The following is a 20,069-nucleotide window of genomic DNA, read 5'->3' on the forward strand; positions in this document are numbered from 1 at the left end:
TCACCCACCCACTACGTGCTGCATCTTCCGCGGAAGGACTGCAGAATGTTAGTGGGTATTCTTACAGGTCACTGCCTGTCTGCTGCACATGCAGTCAAGCTGGGTATTACCGACAACGCCAAATGCCGGAAATGTGATGAATTCGAGGCAATCGAAACCTTGGACCATCTCATTTGCAAATGTCCGGCCCTAACAAAGGCAAGAATGAGATACCTAGGCTCTCCAGTTCTGGCATCGCTAGAAGATGCCTCCAGGAGAAAGCCAGGCGAACTCCTTGCCTTTGCGAAGACCACCTTGATATTCAAGGATCTCGAAACCCGCATAAATAGTCTCTAGGTCCATCCAGGAGTTTCCCCGGATATCTATGGGCCATATTGGCCTATGTGTGGCCCCTCGAGGGCCGTCCGGTCTAACCTAACCTAACCTTAACTCCTGTATACCTTAAACTTTAACAATCACGCATAGTAATTGCATTCAAAAGTTTTTAATATATTTTTGTCCCAAGGGAGCTAATACGGAAAATGAACTATGCAAGAGGGCTGATATGATATTGGTTTATATACAACGAGTTGTTTGGCATGTATTTAATGTATTTATATGAGATTATGAATTATATTAATTTATAAATGTTTTTTTTTTTGTCTATTTTAGAAGCTGCGTGGACGGAACCTTCGGGACTACATACTTAAATAATGTGCCTTGGAAAAGGTCAAGAAACGAGTACACAAGGCCAAGCAAGACAAAGGACAAAAATATGTTTAATATCGTTAAATCATACCATAAAAGCGAATTAGACTTTTACATGAGAGTTGAGGACTCCCGTTCGACTGGGCCCCTATCTCTATTTGCCCTCGACTAACTGGGAGTTGCGCGTTTTGGTTTCCCATTTGGGACTTCCAAAGTGCCCGAGAGTTTTCCTGTCCCCTTCCCCCTCCTCCAGTATTTTCTCCCGACTATTTAGCTGCGTGTTTTGGCTTCCGACCCGCAACGGCCGAGGGTTCCCAAACCCGTTGCTTATCGCATGGATCCGGCACCCGATCTCTAGTTGTCTTCGACATTTCCGTTATCCTTTGGTTCTTGCCCGTCGCGTGCAGCTGGCAATGGAGCCTCTCGCTATCCTCCGTGTCCATCCAGAGTCATCCCTTAGCTGGCGCAGATCCGCATCCTGCTGCGTTCGCTGTTTCCGACATCGCTGCCGTCCGCGAAGCAGGGCGGACAGCGCAGACAGCCCAGTACAGTCAAGCAGATCCCGATCACCCGCTGGCCTTCTATATAAATATTCTTGTATAGGTTCCTTGGCCCCGAACAGAGAACTGCAAGGGTGGCATTTTTAGCACTCTACTCACACCCAACTAAATTCGGGCGCCAGTGCTACTTACCACCGAGCATCAAAGTAAAAGACAAACACCCACAAAAAACATCTGTGTGTTGCAAGTACTCTGTGTGTTTTCGTCAGCGGGTGCTGATCACACTCGCACTCAAAAAGGGCATCCGAAAAACAACTATTCAAAAAGAGTTGCAAGAAAAAAAAACACATTTATTTATTTTTATTTTTTTTTTATGACCTGGGTGTCGCGACGACACACATGCGGAAAACAATTATGCAAAAAGGATTGTAAGAAAAAAAAACGTATTTATGACCTGGGTGTCGCGCTGACGCACTTTTATGACTCGGGTGTCTAGACAACACCAGGGTGTTTATGTCGACACCCGGGTGTTCGGGACATGATCGCCTCTTTGTTTTGAGCACTTGTTGGCGATCGGATTCATTCTTGTTTGGATAGCTTAGAAAGGAGGTCGCAATTATGGCAGAAACGACAAATTTTATTAAAAATAAAATAAATTGTGGAACATACTCAGTTGGTCCACAACATAAAGGAAAAAGTGTCATATGGAACATCTTGTGCGACATTTTAAAAGAAGATGAAACTGTGTTGGATGGATGGTTGTACTGCAGTATATATATGCCTGAAAGTGCTCAAATTCATTCAAAATCAGACGTCTAATTTATCCCGCCATAAATGTTGTCAATTTAAGAAGACCACAATAACTAAAACCGGTTTCTGAATGTGACAACAAGGAAGCAATAGAAAAATGCACCCAATGGGTTGTGCAAGACTGCCGGCCGTTTTCTGCAGTAACCGGAGACGGATTTAAGAACATGGTGCAGTTCTTTATTAAAATCGGCGCAGCCTATGGGGATAGAGTAGACGTGGATAATTTGCTACCTGATTCAACAACTTTAAGTCGGAAAGCGCAATCGGATGCAGAAGATAAACGGACTCTTATTTCTACTGAAATAAAGGAAGCTGTGGACAGTGGAGGAGTAACGGCGAACGTCGACATGTGGACTGACCAATATGTCCAAAGAAATTTTTTGGGTGTCACCTTGCACTACGAAAAAAACTATAAGCTGTGTGATATCATCATGGGACTGAAGTCAATGGATATTCAAAAATCGACTGGAGAAAACATTTTTAAAAAATTAATGTTTGTTTGCCCAATTTAACATTGACAATGCATTGTAATGTAAAGTTTGTGACAGATAGAGGAGCAAACATTATAAAAACATTAGAAAATAACACCCGTCTAAATTATAGCAGTCACATATTTACAAAAGTGCTAGAAAAATCGTTTGAAGAGGCCATTGAGTTAAACAAAATTGTTAAAACGTGCAAAAAAAATTGTTAAATATTTAAAAAAGGCAAATTTACAGCATAAATTGGAGACTACATTAAAAAGCGCATGCCCGACTCGATGGAACTCAAACTACAAAATGCTCAAGTCAATTCTATATAACTGGGTTACTATTGATGAAGTATTAAGTGAGACTCAAGTAGCAGAAATATATATGGACTTGAACAAATCGACATTAAAAGTAATGGTAAAGCTGCTAGAAGATTTTGAAAGAATTTTTAAAGAACTGCAAACATGTAGCTCGCCATCTTTATGTTTTGTGTTACCTTCCATTTTAAAAATTCTAGAACTATGCCAGCCAAATATATTAGACATTTCATCGATAGATTGCTAAAAGAAAAAATCAATAATAACATTAAAGATATTTGGCACAAAGCGGCTTTTTTTCTCTATCCGCCCGCTGCACATTTGCAAGAAGATCTTTTTGATATTAAGTATTTCTGAAATTGGGAAATTTAGATTCGTGCTCAACAAGCTTAAGTTTTTCAAATCAATCTACCAATATGTCCAATCCAGAAAGTCTTAGCACATTATCATTAGTTAATACCCCACCAATAGTGTCTAAAACCACATTATTTTTCTCGAAATGAGTTGCTGCGTCTGATGTAAATTATATTGAAACACCATTAGAAGAAATTGATAAATATTATAGAGAGGAAGCGTCCCATTAAGTGAACATTTTGAAACAATTGAGTGGTGGAAAAATAATGAAAAATGTATTTTCCTTAGCAGGTAATATTATTACAGAAAAACGAAATAGACTATGTCCGAAATCTTTAGACAGCCTAATTTTCTACATTCGTTTTACAACAATTTTAACAGAACGGAATAATTATCCCTTATAATAAGGTTGTCAAAAAGTCTTGCGGTACTTCTATTGAATTTTTAATTGTTCATAAAATTGGTTATAATAATGCGATTTAAGTCAAATATGCGCCGTTTTGTTCGATGACGAATTCCCAACGAGATGCCAACTTTATAATGCCCCTCCTATAGAAGCTCGCTTCCCTATTGGCAAAAAACTCGGAGAGCCAAAGGACTCTCTTGTGTCCAACTTCCGACTACCAAGCTATCTGTTGATCAAATATGGCCTCTTTTGCATGACTGCTGCCTTCCAGCGGTCCAGTGGTTGGCAGTACAGGTCCGAATTGAGCGTTTGGCCATAGGGGAGCAGCGATTCAGAAGCTATTCGCATGCATCCATACGGTCAAAAATGTTTTTTTGCGTCAAGTCGTGTGGCACCCATACATCGAGCTACTTTTTGAATCCAAGCTTCTTCAAATGGTTTATAACGGTTTGATGACTCATGCCCAGCTCATGGCCGATGCTACGACTGCTACAAGGTCTCTTTCGATCAATTGAGCGATTTTATCGCTATTTTCGACGACAGGCCTTCCGGAGCGTGGCGCATCTTCGACCACCTCTGCACCAGAACGAAAACGTTGAAACTATCGTTGTGCGGTGGAAATGGAAACTGTATCGGGTCCATAAACTGCACAAATTTTATTGGCAGCATGAGATGCATTTTTGCCATTATCGTAGTAGTACTGTAAAATATGCCTATTTTCTCTTTATTTTGCTCCATGTTTGCGACGCTATAACTCACGAACGACTAAAAACAAACAGCAATAAATCCAAGAAATGTTAGCGCGTTAAAAGAGCTTTCCAAAAAGGACTAGTGTAAACCGAGGCGACGAATAAAACAAGAACTGCGAAAATTATAAATATAAATTTTTTTTTTCTCTTTTATAACTTTTTTAATTTATAATTTGTAATTTTTAAAACATAAAAACCCACAACCCAAAAAACAACAAAATATAGAAATAAATTTTAATACTTAAGGGGGTTTCCTGAATTAGGAGGCCAAAAAAATCGATTTTTTTTTTATTGCTTAAATCGATAGATAAACTATCTAAGAATATACCACAAAAATTTCAGAAGCCAATTCGAAGTATTTTCGAAGATACAGAGATGAAAGCAAAGGAGCGCCGGGTAGGTTTGCAGGCGCTTGGCGAACTTTGAGGCCCGTTTTCTCACTTTTAATTTTTACGATTCTTTCGAATTGGCGGGAAAGATAACAAAAAAACTAATTGACCGATTGAAACGAATAAAGGCTTATTCTCTTTAGAATTAAATTCTCTTCTATTTGAACTAAAACGAATGTTGAAAACTGCTTTTTATATTTTTTACAGCATGTTAAAGTCAAAATTTCATTTTTCGGGATAAAATATTGACTTTAACATGCTGTAAAAAATATAAAAAGCAGTTTTCAACATTCGTTTTAGTTCAAATAGAAGAGAATTTAATTCTAAATAGAATAAGCCTTTATTCGTTTCAATCGGTCAATTAGTTTTTTTGTTATCTTTCCCGCCAATTCGAAAGAATCGTAAAAATTAAAAGTGAGAAAACGGGCCTCAAAGTTCGCCAAGCGCCTGCAAACCTACCCGGCGCTCCTTTGCTTTCATCTCTGTATCTTCGAAAATACTTCGAATTGGCTTCTGAAATTTTTGTGGTATATTCTTAGATAGTTTATCTACCGATTTAAGCAATAAAAAAAAAATCGATTTTTTTTGCCTCCTAATTCAGGAAACCCCCTTAAGCAAAAATGAAGTTCCTTTTAATATATTTTAATATATTTAATATATGTACTTCTTATATGTTACTTTTCATGTGTTACTTTTTATATGTTATTATTATATAAGTAAGACCATTAAATTAAATTTAAAAAAAACATTAATGACGTCTTTTATTTTAAAATAATAAAATGCTGGAATGCTGCGAAATCGCCAACAAAAACATACGCTCACGACAATCGGGCGGGCGCAGGTCATTTTTTGTATGTATACATTTCTTATGGGTGTTCGAGAAGACAACCTAAAATAGAAGAGTGAGACTGATCACCCATTTTCACCTTTCCCTTTTTAGATTGTCTTTTCAGACACCCATAACAAATAAATGCATACAAAAAAGGACCTATGCCCGATCCATGCTTGTGTGTGGGATACCCGAAGCATTTTTAGAATCACTCGTTCGCACCCTTTCGGCAGTAACAAAAAACCATCGTGTGCCAAATACACCCTGGTGTTTCTTATTGCAGCAAATAGGATGCCTTAAACACCCGGGTGTCTGAGACACCCGGTGTTTGGCCGGTCCACTTGTAGTTCCGGTGGCTTGCTGCCGTTCTCTGGCCCCGACCGAGATTTTACCCTGGCCAGAGAAATTTGTTACAATATAGAAGATATTTTAGATTTGAAAAAAAATAATCTTTATATATAAAAATGGAGACATTAAAATGTTAGCAATCGCATCACAAGAGAACGGCTCTGTCGATTTGGCTCAATTTTTTTTTCAGTTGTTTGTAATTGCCAGAAGAAGGTTATTACATAAGAAAATTTTGGGAAAACCTTCTGGAAAAATCGAATTAACGAAGCATTACCAAAGTGAGCTTAAACAATTGGAAATAATGCCTGCTGTTAGACGATCAAGACTTGCACGGCGTTCACGCAATGCAATAAGTAGTCCAAATTTTCGTAATAGTCGGACGCAAGAGGAACGTACAGAAATAAATGAAAGAGCAGAACGGCCACCAGCGACAACGTTGACAAATTTCTTTTCGACATGCGAAAGCGATCCGTTCGCAAGGACGGAAGAGAGGTGATGCTCTTCCTGGCATCGCTGATGTCTATTCGACTGATGCGCTCAGACGAATATACACAGTTCATCCACGTGAAGGCGAATGCTTCTATCTTCGCTTGCTTTTGGTGAACATTAGAGACCCTACATCCTTCGAGTCGCTGCATACTGTGGATGAAGTGCTGTGCGCCACTTTTCGGGAGGCTTGCCAACGTTTGAACTTGCTCGAAAACGATACTCATTGGAACTCAACGCTCGCCGATGCAACTGTTTCTGCGTCAATGAATCAAATCCATACATTATTCGCAATAATTATAGCATTGTGGGACAAATACAAGGACCAAATGGTGGACGAAATTTTGAACAGAGTACGCAGGACAACTTCTAATTTCACTCTTGGCATTAACGAAGATATGTACAACGAAACATTAATACGGTTCGAAGACATGTTTTTTGTATTCATTATATTTATTACACTTACAATATACACTACATATACACATGGATAGAGGCTTAACAGTTTACAGAAAGAATACGAATCGGACGCCCAGCGGTACGCCATTGGCATTGCTTCGCGGGCGCGGCCCCTTCCTCCTTCGCTCTAGATTCCTGAGAGACCTCCCACATTCGCTGGTCTGCCAGTACCATCGGCACCAGTGTCCCTGCCATTATTCTGGACCCTGCTACCGCCTCCAGCACATGTCGCTCGTAGTCGAACCGGTGGCACTCGAACAGCACGTGCTGAGCGTCCTCGACGACGCCGGAGCCGCACTTCGGGCACCAGTCCTCCGTCTTGTGGCCGAATCGCTTTAAGTAGCTGCGGAAGCAGCCATGACCGCTAATCACCTGGGTGAGATAGAAATCTACCTGCCCATGCTACCTCTCGGCAGCTCGATGGGTTCGGGATGAGCGTGTGCGTCCCGCGTCCTTTTAGCGAGGAGTCCCAGCGATTCTGCCAGTTCTCGAAGCTCCTTCTTCTGGCGGTAACCTTCGACTCTGCTCTGGTCTGCAGGGTTGCTTTCCTGTCCTGCGCGGCTGGGTAGATCTCCGCCCTCTCCCGAACGAGCTCCGTCAACGGGACTTGTCCGGCGATGATGGTTCGTCTGGCCTTTTTGTGGACAAAGTCCAGGTGCTCGAAGCGCGTGTCGAGAAGGACGCCGAGGTACCGGATTGCCCGCTGGGACAGTATCGTGGTCCCACCGACCCTCACGCTACCACCGCTTTCCGACTAGAGACAAGCACCGCCTCCGTCTGGTGGGCCTCCAACTGGAGCCCTGCGTTCGCTAGCCACGACTGTACAGCCTGCACCGCTGCGTCGGCGTGGGCCTCCACCGTAGCTAGCTCCTTGGCTACCACCACTATGCTGACGTCATCGGCAAACCCAACCAGGCTGGTGTCGACTGGCATTGGGAGTCTCAGAACTCCACCGTACATGGCGTTCCATAGCAGGGGTCCCAAAACGGAACCCTGCGGGAATCCGGCTGAGAGTTTGTATGTTCTGGAACACAGGCACGTGTCTATCGTGAGCTTAGTAGCTTAGCGCTATATTCAGCAGATAGCCAGGGATGTTAAACATCCTCAGGGACTCCAGTGTTCGCCCCCAATCAGCCGTGTTGAACGCATTCCTGATGTCAAGGGTGACCACTAGACAGTAGGACTTCTTTCCACCTGGAACCAGCGATGGCTTCTCTAGCCACCTTGACGACCTTCATAATGGCGTCCATGGTCGACCTTTCTTCCTGAAGCCGTATTGCTCAGGGGATAGGCCGCCCGCTGCTTCTGGTTGCGATCAGCCCTCGAAGACCTTGCCTATTATGTCCAGCAGGCAGATTGGCCTTAAACGTCATCTTGTACGCGCCTCCCCATGGAACATCCTCGGCGGCATCACACAGCTTGAGGAAGCATTCCCGCCTGCTGTCCCTAATGGCGGTCTTCAGCGCCTTTCTCGCCGCTTTATATCGCTCGCTACGTGCCACAAGGAGCGGGCTGCCCCTTGCTTGCTGAAGCAATCTTCTGGAACGGTGGCAGGTGCGGCGTAGCTCAGCGATTTCCTCGTTCCACCAGAAAACCGGGCGCTGGTTTCCTCGGAACGGCCTCCTCTGAAGCATGCTCTGGTCACAAGCGTTTACCATGGCGTCAGCCAGCTTGTTTGCCATCCCGTTGGCTCCATCAGCTTCGTCCATTGCGAAGCCTTCAAGGTCTGAAGGTGTCCTGTCGGAACGCCCTTCTTGGTAGGGATGGGGGGCCACTGGGTCGGCCGGCCATCCCTAGCGAGCACACGATGGCCTCATGGTCGCTGGCAGTGTAGACTTCACCGGTCCTCCAACGGGCGTGGCGGGCCAGCGCACAGTAGCGCCTCTCGAACAATTAGCGTTGCAAAAATCAAAAAAGTCATGTTCGCAAAAACGATTTTAACCATACTTATTCGACAGGAAATTTAACAAGGATTCAGAATCTGCAATAAAATCAATTTTAAGTTTTTTTTTGTAGAAGTTATGAGCATTTAAAGTTGAACTTTGTTTCGTTTTTTGCATCATACAAAAAAAAATGTGTAAATTGGTCGACTTTCAGGTAATATTACAAAAAAACCATAAAACCAATGGTCATGGTTTTTACTTTAAATGATAGATACATTCATAAACTATTAAAGAACCTAAAAAAAACGACACTTTGGTTTGGGCTTCTACAGGTAAATCGCTACCTGCCAGGTGTCCATTTTTTTCACCTTTTTCTGCCTAAAGTAGTCTATATCTTTTGACGCCAATGCCGGCCACTGACTACACTATGACTACAAGTTCCGTGGATCTTTCCTGGATCAGAATTAACTTTCATCGGCTGCGTCGAGCTGCGTCTGCGGAAATGCAACGCAAAAAACCAAAACAACTCAGGGTAAAATATACCAAAATACCGACACAATTTCATACATTTCAAGAAATATACTAACTGTAGCGCGTGGCGGTTACACTTCGAATTAAAAAAAAAAATTTTTTTTCAGTTTTCAAATTATTTTTATTTGAGCAAATACATAAAAATAAACATAAAAAATTAAATAAAAATTTTTGTTTAAAAATTGTTTTCATTGAAAAAAAATTATTTTTTCACTTTGATACCCTTTAAAAAGGCGTATTTGTGGGCGTGGTACTTCATGCAGTACATATATATATTTTACAAGAATTACCTGTCCAATGCCGTTTAAATTATTCGATTACCTTATTTGGTTCAAAAAATATGATTTTTGCAACGCTAAATGAGAAAAGGCGCTACTGTGCAGCGCACAGCTAACGAACGTGAGGTCAATGACCGAACACGCGCCTGCCCTGCTGAAGGTCTGTCGGGAGCCTTCGTTCAAGAGGTCGACGTCCAGCGAGGCGAAGGTTTCCAGAACCGCGCGGCCTCTTGCGTTTGTTTGGGAGGATTCCCATTCGATAGCCGAGGCGTTGAAGTCGCCACCGATCACCGCGTTGCTATGTCCCCGGAGGTCGATGCTCTACTCATCCAGGATTCGACCGAAGGACTCCAGCGAGAGGCTGGGCGCCAGGTAGCAGCTGTATAGCCACGTACCACCAACATTTGCTCGGACGAAGCCGTCAGCCGCCTTGATGTCGCGCAACTGGTGCGCACCCACTTCGCATAGCCACAGGGTCGCTTTGCCAGTACGGTCCGTGGCCCAGTCTCGGCTGTTTCCTATCCTGTATGGTTCGCTGAGGATAGCTAACTCTGAGCCACGTTCGCGCACCGTCAGCGTCAGAAAGTCCTGCGCGGCCCTGCAGTGATTCAGGTTTAACTGAATTAACTGCATTAGATTCGTTTATTTCCATCCCCTCCGGCAGCGGCTGGATAGCCACTGCCGCCTGCCTGGTGCCTTGTGTCCTTGCTACCAGCCGCCTTGCAAAGGAAACAAGAGGGCTCCTTGGAACATCTGGCTGCTTTGTGTCCCGACTCTCCGCATTTGATGAAACAGGCACTTCTATCCACCGGGTTCAAGCAGTGGATCGCAATGTGCCCTGTTTCCAGGCATCTGAAGCACCTCGGTGGTCCGGATCTTTCCCGGATCCTTCACATCGACCATCCGATTCGCACCTCGCCACGCTGCAGAACTGCCTTGCCCAATGGGACGGGCAGGCTGACCACCACCAGCTGCGTCTCTGAGTGGCCACGGCGCATGCTCCGGACTCTCACACGTTTAACTTCAAAATTGAATTGGCCGGCAACAGCGGCACAGACCTCCTCCTTCGAGGTGATGGAGTCTATGTTCCGTCTCTCCAGAACCAACACTTTCGTGCCCTCCGTCGACGCACGAACAGTCGCGGAGTCACCGAGCACCCTCTCGATGCTCTCCTTCATGGTCTCGGCGCTCTCCACGCTCCCTTTGGCCACCTCTCGGAGCAGGTTGCCGTTGTTAGTGCGACGAACCTCGGAGAACAGGCACCCAGGGCCGACAACTGCTTGTCACCCATCCTGGTCACCATGGCTAGCACCTCGCTGTAGGACTTGCCGTTTGGCTGCACGATAACAGCATCAGGACGTCCACGGCGCGCTGCCCTCGACTTCTTGGCGACTACCTCCCATTCACCAGTGGGTTTTCCGGGGTTCTCGAGAATCCGGGCAGCAATGGGGGCCTACACGGGCTCTGAATGGGATCCTTGGGGCTTATTTCGGTTGTTTTTGGGCCCTTTCGCGCTTCCCTGCTGCGCTGCGCCGGTTGGTGTAGGGGCAGACGCAAGTGCGGGTAGTTCCGGCCCATTTGTCTGGCTAAGACTCCGCCAGGACTCTTTTTGAGCAGTAGCATCCTTCCTCCAAACTGTCGGTGTCTGCTGCCCTTGCTGGTGCAGAGTGTGCTTTGGGTGCATTTTGGGCACAGACTGTTCCCGACCTCGCTCTCCTGCAGTTCATTGGCGCCCGCGGCTGCCGCTCTGCTCTCTGCAAGGATGCTCGCGTAAAGGACCTTCATTTTGGCAAATAGCTCCCTCGTAGAGACGGTGATGTGGCTCGTCGTCTTGTCCATCATTTTTGTAGGCGTAGATCTCTGTGATCCCTTGTCCTCTGGGGAGGCGGCGTAGAGCCTGACTCAGGGCTCCGCCCATCCTCCATGGTTTCCAGCGCAGTGGGCGATCGGGGGAGCTTGCTGCTCCTCTTGAAGGCCACTTTTTCATTGCCCTTCCCTTTGTTGGCAAGGCGACCTCGCTAGAGCCGAACCGCAAACAAAGGGGTTTTATGTCCTCCTTCATGGCCAGCTTGTCGGGCGATAAATCTGGAATATCAATGTTTTTCACATGGGCAGTTATACGTAGCCTGTTCGCGTGTGGGAAAACCGTTATCATTATTTATTTTTGCACCGGATAACAAAACAAAAAATATTGTTTATCACATCGCTCTCCACTGATTTCGAAACAAAAAAATTTTACAACAAATTTGAATTACCAGTGTTTTTTTATTACTCTGGGTTTATATGAAGTCGTGAAATTGGGGCGAGACAAAGTTCGCCTGTTACTTTTTGTAACGTTTTGTTTTAGAGCGCAGTGGCGCTATCTAGGAAGCGTTGGTAAAACTATGGGTGGGATTGTTGGGCAGCGGGAAATGAGTGCAGAGAAAGTTAAGAAAAATTAACAGGGACAAGTTTCCGCCTTTCGACCGAGGAGCTCTCGACTTCGGAAGGGTCGATCGTCTCGGGCTTACTGCAATGAGAAGGGAGCGGTTAATATGAGCTCAGTTCGAAATAAAGGAACTCTATTAGCAAACCAATATTTATACCCTTGCAGGGTATTATCAGAAGTTTGCAACGCAGTGAAGGAGACCTTTCCGACCCTATAAAGTCTATCAGGCCTGCTCCGGTAATCGAAAACGGCAAGATTTTTTCGTTTTCGATTTTGAAAACGAGAAATTGGTGCTCCGGTAATCGAAAACGAAAGATTTTTTCGATTTGAAAAACGGGCACCTTTTTCTGGCCGGAATGAAAAATAAATGGCTCTTTTTATATGAAATCAGATCTAATTTACAAAAGGAAAAAAATAGTTTACTCAGTGGTCTATTGATGTTTATTCCACACCACCATAAGATCATTCTGGCAGGTAGTTATTTTTTTTTAAATTTATTTTTGACCCCACCTCAGATTTGACAACATAATTTTTGCCGTGTTCAACCAGTTTTCTCGTTTTGGCGATAGGTCGATAAGTCGATAAGTTCACCGCAAAAAGTTATCGCCAAGGCTGCCATATTGTTGGTGGAACGCAACTGCCGAGTAAACATACTTATAAAATATAATTGAATTTATTAATAACTTTAGAAGAGAGTCAAAAATGTTGTTTATAAATAATGATACTTAATTTGATTACTTAAATGGTCAAAATTAACCAAATAATTAATTGAGACCAACGGAATTAAAACTGTGAAAAGCGTGGCAGCATCTTACATGCCTAGATTTACTTAACTCTAGCATTTTTTGCCTTTTTCTGGCTTATAAAAAGGGAAATTGTAAATACACTTATGGACAAAATAATAGGTGTGCGTTTTTTTTTGTTTTTTAACGTTTAATTTCTAATTCATTTCTTTATATATGTTAACAAATCAAGTTTTTTTCATAATTCATAATATTTGTCTACATTTAAAAACTAAAATCAGCTTAACAAACTCTCTAATAAATAAAAAAAACTATTTTATAGATATATTCACAAATTTTGGCTGGACAAAATAATAGTTGTAGGACGATTAATTTTCAAATTATATCGATTTTTCAATCAATTTGGTCCTGATTCAGTTTTAAATCACTAATTGGCAGTCAATAACCGGTATATCCGCCATTATTTTTTAGGACTTTCTCCATTCGTCTTGGCATGAACAATATTAACTTGCGACAAGTTTCAACTGGGATGTTGTACCAATATCCCAAAGTTGAGCGATATTTTGGCAAAAAGTCCTTCCAACTTCTCTTTTAATTTCACCCCAGAGATTCTCAATGGGATTGAGATCCGGGGATTGACTTGGCCACTCAAAAACATCCACATTTTGCTCCCGGAACCAATCCTTTACAACTCACGATGAGTGTTTCGGGTCATTATCCTGTTGGAACTTCCATATAAGTGGCATATTATCCTCGGCATATGGTAGCATTACAAGCTGTTTTTAGTTTTTAAATGTAGACAAATATTATGAGTTATGAAAAAAACTTGATTTGTTACGATTTATAAAGAAATAAATTAGAAATTAAAAGTTAAAAAACAAAAAAAAATCACACCTATTATTTTGTCCATAAGTGTATAATAAACAGTAATTTACGTTGTTTGCTTATTAGCTGCTTGAGCAGTGAGAAATAATGAGAAATCGAAACATTCCGATAGCAGAAATTTGCCGAAAACCGGAGCAGCAAACAACGAAAACGGTTCCTTTTCGCCCAACACGAAATCGATAAAATTTTACGATTACCGGAGCAGGCCTCTTTATTTTCTTGATCAACATCAACAGCCGAGTCGATTTAGCCATGTCCGTCTGTCCGTCCGTCCGTCCGTCTGTCCGTCCATCCGCCTATCCGTCTGTCCGCTTCTACACAAACTAGTCCGTTATTTTTAAACCTATCTGAATGAAACTTTGCATATAGTCTTCTATATACTCTCACTGCTATATATGCCATACAAATGTTCGATAAATTTTTAGAAAAAAAATTATAACTTGGCAGTTTTTAACATTTTTGCACCATTTTTGAGATATGGCCAATTTACATTATTTCAGATTTTCTTTTTTAATTCTATGAAAATCGAACGACTATATCTTATAGCTGTCATAGGAACGATCGGGAAATTAATAGGAACAAAAATTGTAACTTCGTTGTTTTTCAATTATTTTCATTTTCTCTGAGATATGAGCTTTTTTTTTTATTATTTTAGAATTTTGGTATAAATTTCATAAAAATCGAACAACTATATCATATAGCTCCATAGAAGCGATCGGTAGATGTAGACAAAATGTAAAGCTGGGAAGGTACAACTGTAAACTGTAAACATAATAAGTATAGGTAAAATGTAATGAAACTATGTTTTGTGTGTGTTTTCATCATTTAAATTAATAATATAAATATCAAAACCAATCTGCAAGGGTATACAAACTTCGGCGTGCCGAAGTTAGCTTCCTTTCTTGTTTTTTTTTTTTGACCTGTAGACTTCTTTAAGGGGGTCTTCTCATTGGGCAACTTTTTTTTTTCGATTTTTTTTTTTTTGCATTTATTTATAGCTTGGGATGGTGTGTATATGTCCCCAAAAGGATTTTTAGAAATTCGAAATACTTTAGAAGATACAGCCTTTTTTGTGAAGCAAGTTCTTCGCAAAATGAGCTTTTTTCAAACTTCAAACGCGTTTATCTCGAAACCACGTTTTTCGAACTGGCGGCCATGATATCTCCAGTTCAACTGAACCGATTTTCATGAAACAAAGTGGAGTCGACGCAGAATTGTCACCATTCTCGGGTGACGGAACAGATTTTTTTTTAAATTTTTTTTTCTATTTTTTTTTTACACTAAACTACAAAAAAAAAGCCCGAAATCGAAATTTTTTTTTTGAATGGCCGCCATTTTGTTTAAAAAAATTTAAAAAAAAATCTGTTCCGTCACCCGAAAATGACATCAATTCTGATTATAACCCCGTTTTTATTTTTCATTTCGGACGCTCTGGAGACCCTGAATCGTGGCCGCCAGGACGACACCTTTTTTTTCGACCACCAAGTTTGAAGTCTCATTACTCTTTGAACAACCCTCGTATCGAGGCAAGAACAACTTTTTTAGTTACTTTGAACATTTTTGAATACAATAAATAAAAAAAGTTTTCAATTATTCTTTGCGTTTTCAAATAAGAATTTTTTTTAAAAGGGTCCAAAAAACGGCTTTTGAATGAGAAGACCCCCTTAACGCTAAAATCGAGCGACGGCAATTTGAATCAGCGCTAAGCGCGCAAGCCAAGGGCATCGAGGAAAGCTGACGAGGGCGAATGCAAAACAGACGACACTAAGCGGTTCACCCAAAAGGAGGAGCGGATAGAAGAATGAGACAAAGTAATGACAATTCGGAAAGATAGAAATTGGATTTGGACAATTTAAACTTAAAGACTTATTCAAGATACCAGATTTCGGCAGATGTGATTTTTTTATTCCTTACAGTCATCCTCATCAATCTACGCGAGAAAGCGCTTTCCTCGCGGGATTGAGGAAAAACTAAATGAGTCACAAAGAGAGTGTCTGCACATTTGCCAGATATTATGTCTACAGACGAGATTTTGGTAGGAAAGAAAAAGTAGAAAATATAACAATTCAGATGAAAGCCAAATAAATTGTCCAAATTGGCCCAAAACGTTTGTCTTTGATCTTCTTTGCGTTCGATTTTTGTTCCACACTGGGAGAAATGTTTGATAATATTTGAATGTACAAGAAGTCTGCTCGTATAAAAACGTTCGTTACATTTTGGATCAATGATGCCATTGCAAACTGCATAAATTTACAAACTTCAGAGTGCCGAAGATAGCTTCTTTTTTATTTTGTGCCATCAGAACGGATATGATTTTGTTGTTCTTAAATCACCAGAACGAGGAAAACTATTGAACTCATGTTTCGACAAATTTAAAATACCCTTACTTGTTCAAAAGGCTTAGTCAACTCAGGATAACCGGCGGATATCAACCATTCTGCTTCCATTTCCCCATCTATAAGTGTAAGATATTAATAAAATTTATTATTGAACTTTTTAATTCATTTTAGGCATACACACCTTCGTAATTAACTTCAGGCTCATTGCAATGTGAACTTGATTGCAAAAAATATTCGCTGAGAAATTCGGAGTAGTCCTGGTCAGCTAAATTATCCATCGATGTAGTGCTATTCATTATAATTTTTGTATAACGTTTTAGAAAACATATGGCACTTAAAAATTTCAGATTACAAAATAAAAGGTACTGCTTTTATTTTGTTTGTTTTGTTTTGTTACGTCCAAAGGTTATAACCACTGCAAATATACAATTTATTTTATTTATGTCATTATTATAACCATTCTGGGGTATGTAACAGTATATCTTTTCAGAATAACTATATACAATCAACTTTATTAAATATTTATTAGTTTGCAAGAGTATAAAGGCGTTAATACAGTGTTTTAATTGGCATTTTCATACAAATTGTTGTTGTGTGCATTTCTCATTATATGCAAATAAACAAGTATCAAAGTGGGACTAGGTGTGACTGACTTTATATATGTAGGGTAAGGTGGGGTAAAGCTGACAGTGTGGGTAAACCCGACCTCCCTCTGTTTTCGAAAATCGGAAGCACTACGCAAACTAATATTAGTGTTGTCGTGTAGAGCATCAAAAACAATGAAAATGGTGGTATGACATCATTTTATTAGTCAACATTGAGATGGTCAAACGACAAAAAGTTGGTTTTCACAATTTTGACTTTCATTTTTGTGCATAATTAACTGCAGGATATTTCTTTTTGTCAAAGTTATCGCATGAAAAGGTAAGTGGATTTAGATTCATTGAATAAAATGCTACAAAGTGCATATACGAGGGTGGTCCGATAAATACTTGGCCTACAAAAGAAAAACGAAAATTTTGGAAAAGTGCCAATTTATTTTTCAACATAGTCTCCCTTTAGGTCTATACATTTAGTCCAGCGATGCTCCAACTTTTTTAACTCTTCTAAAAAATATGACTTTTCAAGGTCTGCAAAATAGGCCTCCGTGGCATCGATGACCTCTGCATTTGATCGAAATTTTTGCCCGGCGAGTGACTTTTTCATGTTTGGGAACTAAAAAAAATCGCACGGAGCCAAATCTGGCGAATACGATGGATGGGGCAGCAGTTCGTACCGCAATTTGACCAACTTTGCGGTGGCGAGAGCGGAGGTGTGTGCCGGTGCATTGTCATGGTGGAAAAGAACTTTTTTTTTTGGCCAAATGGGGCCGTTTTTTCCGCAATTCGGCATCGAATCGGCCCAGTAATTCAGCGTAGTACGACCCTGTAATTGTTTTGCCCTTCTCCAGGTAGTCGATGAGAACCACACCTTGTGAGTCCCAGAAAACAGTGGCCATCACCTTACCGGCCGATATCACTGTCTTCGCCTTCTTCGGAGCACGTTCGCCAGGTAAAGTCCACTGTTTCGACTGTTCCTTGGTCTCTGGTGTATACCAGTGGATCCACGTTTCGTCAACGGTCAAAAAACGGCGCAAAAACTCCTTCGGATTGCGTTGAAAGAGCGTCAAACACTGCTCTGAAGTGGTCTCTCGGTTACGTTTGTTGTCTGCAGTAAGCAAACGCGGCACCCATCGCGCCGACAGCTTTCTCATCCCCCAAACTTCGTGCAGGATATAGCCCACGCGGTCTTTTGAGATGCCTACTGTATCGGCTATCTCGCGCACCTTCAATCGGCGGTCTCCCAATACGAGGTCGTGGATTTTGTTTATATTTTCCTCCGTACTAGCCGTTTTTGGGGCACCTGGGCGTGACTCATCGAAAACGGATATGCGACCACGTTGAAATTCATTGAACCAATTTTTGACGGTCGCCATCGAAGGAGAAGAGTCACTATACACAGCATCCAAGCGCTCTTTGATTTCGGAGCGCGACTTCCCTTCCAAAAATAGGAATCTTATCACCGATCGGTACTGCTCTTTTTCCATTTCCTTAAAATTCACGAGCTTGCCAACTTCCACACGTGGTTTTAAAAAAGCTTTGGGACCGATTCGATTGAAATTTGTACAGTAGTCGTCCAAAAGAATATTCTAATCGATAGTAATATCAATAACCGATTTGGAACACCTCAGTCGTTGAGGCTAAGTATTTATCGGACCACCCTCGTAAGTCTGGTTCATTTTTTTTCATAATTTCTTTTTTAAGGGTCCATTCTGGTTAGTTGAAAAAAAAAAAACGAATTTTTTTGCATTTTTTGATAGCTTTAGGTGAGAATATCATACTAAAAGATCAAATCGAAATACGTAATAGTTTAAAAGTTATGAGCCTCCGAACCGGCCGACTCAAAGCAATTACAGAGGAAACATAAAACTTTAAACGCGTTTTCTGGAAAACTACATTTTTCGGGCTGGATTTTTAATCAAAAAAAAAGTGCAGAAATTTTTCAAAAAAACGAAAAAAATTTTTGAGGCGCCGCCATTGTCTTATTTTTTATTCAATTTTGAAAAAAGTAGCCTATTCCATAACCACATTAATACTAAACAAGAACATATTTGAATTTTTTGTTTCAGTTGATTTTTACGTCCTGCAGAATGGTCGCCAGAGGGGTGCCTTTTTTGGGCATGGGCTTACGCCGCCCTGTGTCCTGCTTCAGGACATGCTCTAAAAATTTTGAAAATTTTGCTAAATCATCTTAAGTTCATATACAACTTAATCCGTGGTGACGTGGAAAGTACTGACTTGCTCGGTCAGCTAAATTTTCACGTACCAATAAGAAACACTAGATCCTTTTTACCATTAGTTTTGCCCCACTGTAGAACATCCTTTGAACTGCATGAACCCTTTAGAGTCCTCTGTGCAAATTATAACGATTTGTACACAATAATATCTAACGTTGATAGCCTCCCAAAACTAAAAACTTCAATCTTAACCTACTTACGCATGCAAGCAACCAATCCGGCAGTACGCCAGTAGTAGTCTCCCCGCACCCTTTTTTTTAAGTCCTTCGCGTTTTACTAATTACTAACAGAACAAGCACGTGCTTGGTGTCGCAAGTTCCACTTGATATGTACTGTACATAGTGCATCAACGTCTTGCAATAAAACTATGATAAATATATGTGACAAGTTTGAACTTTCTATGTCTTTTCGTTTGTCCACAAAAAATTTCTGAAAATTGGCTATTTTTTGGCCCAACTAACCAGAATGGACCCTTAATTGCGTTGTTATGAAAAATTACGTGGTGGGGCAAATCCGACCTCTAAATAGTGGGGTAAACGGAAGCCGCAAAAAAATAAAAAAAAAAAAACAACAATCACACCAAAACCATCAACATCGCAGCCAACCAGACGTTCAACTCGAACCAAAAAACGCCAGCAAGCTATTTGCGCAGCGAATCAGACGATACTGATTAATTATTTTGCTATTTTCATTTTTTTAATTCTATTATCTTTTATTAACATTGATTGATTTATCATTGCAAAACCTATATTTAGGTTATATCTGTACAAAATCAACCAAAAACATAGGCGGTCGGGTTTACCCCATCATTTTTGAAAATAGCAAAAATGAACTTTTTCGTAAAACGCTTGTATCTCAAAACTTTCAAAGGTATGAATAAAATGCATAGAAAGTTGCGCAAAAGTCTAACCTTTAATTTGGTATATATAACGACTTGATCCGATGTAAAATAAGCATTTTATAGCCAAAACCATTTACTAGGTCGGCTTTACCCCACCTTACCCTATACCTTTTTGAAAAGTAAATTTTAACTAAAATTGTAATTTTTCAACACCAAAACTTTCAAAAAACAAGAAAGGAAGCTAACTTCGGCACGCCGAAGTTTGTATACCCTTGCAGATATTATTTCATTAAATTTTACCTATACTTATTGTTTAGAGTTTGACAGTTACAATTTTACATTCCCAGTTTTACATTTTCTCTACATCTACCGATCGGTTTATATGGCAGCTATATGATATAGTTGTCCGATTTTCATAAAATTTATACCAAAATTCTGAACTAATAAAATAAGCGTATATCTCAGAGTAGATAAAAATAGGTTGAAAAACAACGAAGTTAT

General features: G+C 41.0%; 1 protein-coding gene across 6 annotated transcripts in view; it reads right to left on the minus strand.

Moving 5' to 3' along the window:
• Window positions 1-20,069, minus strand: part of conu (Rho GTPase-activating protein conundrum) — a 115,593-nt gene that overhangs the window by 57,828 nt on the left and 37,696 nt on the right. For 5 of the 6 annotated variants that reach the window (XR_005990787.2, XM_070283737.1, XM_070283736.1 and 2 more), the window contains 2 exons: window positions 16,073-16,306; window positions 15,940-16,007 (listed from right to left, as the gene is read on the minus strand). The exons of the other annotated variant lie outside the window; for it this stretch is intronic. Coding sequence is in view for 4 of the 5 variants with exons in the window: in XM_070283737.1 (XP_070139838.1) it covers window positions 15,940-16,007; window positions 16,073-16,187 (183 nt within the window). In the remaining variant the exon portion in view is untranslated. The remainder of the gene's footprint in view (window positions 1-15,939; window positions 16,008-16,072; window positions 16,307-20,069) is intronic. 6 annotated transcript variants of the gene reach the window in all.

Source organism: Drosophila kikkawai, chromosome 2R (genome assembly GCF_030179895.1).
Source record: "Drosophila kikkawai strain 14028-0561.14 chromosome 2R, DkikHiC1v2, whole genome shotgun sequence".
NCBI classification, from domain to species: domain Eukaryota; kingdom Metazoa; phylum Arthropoda; class Insecta; order Diptera; family Drosophilidae; genus Drosophila; species Drosophila kikkawai.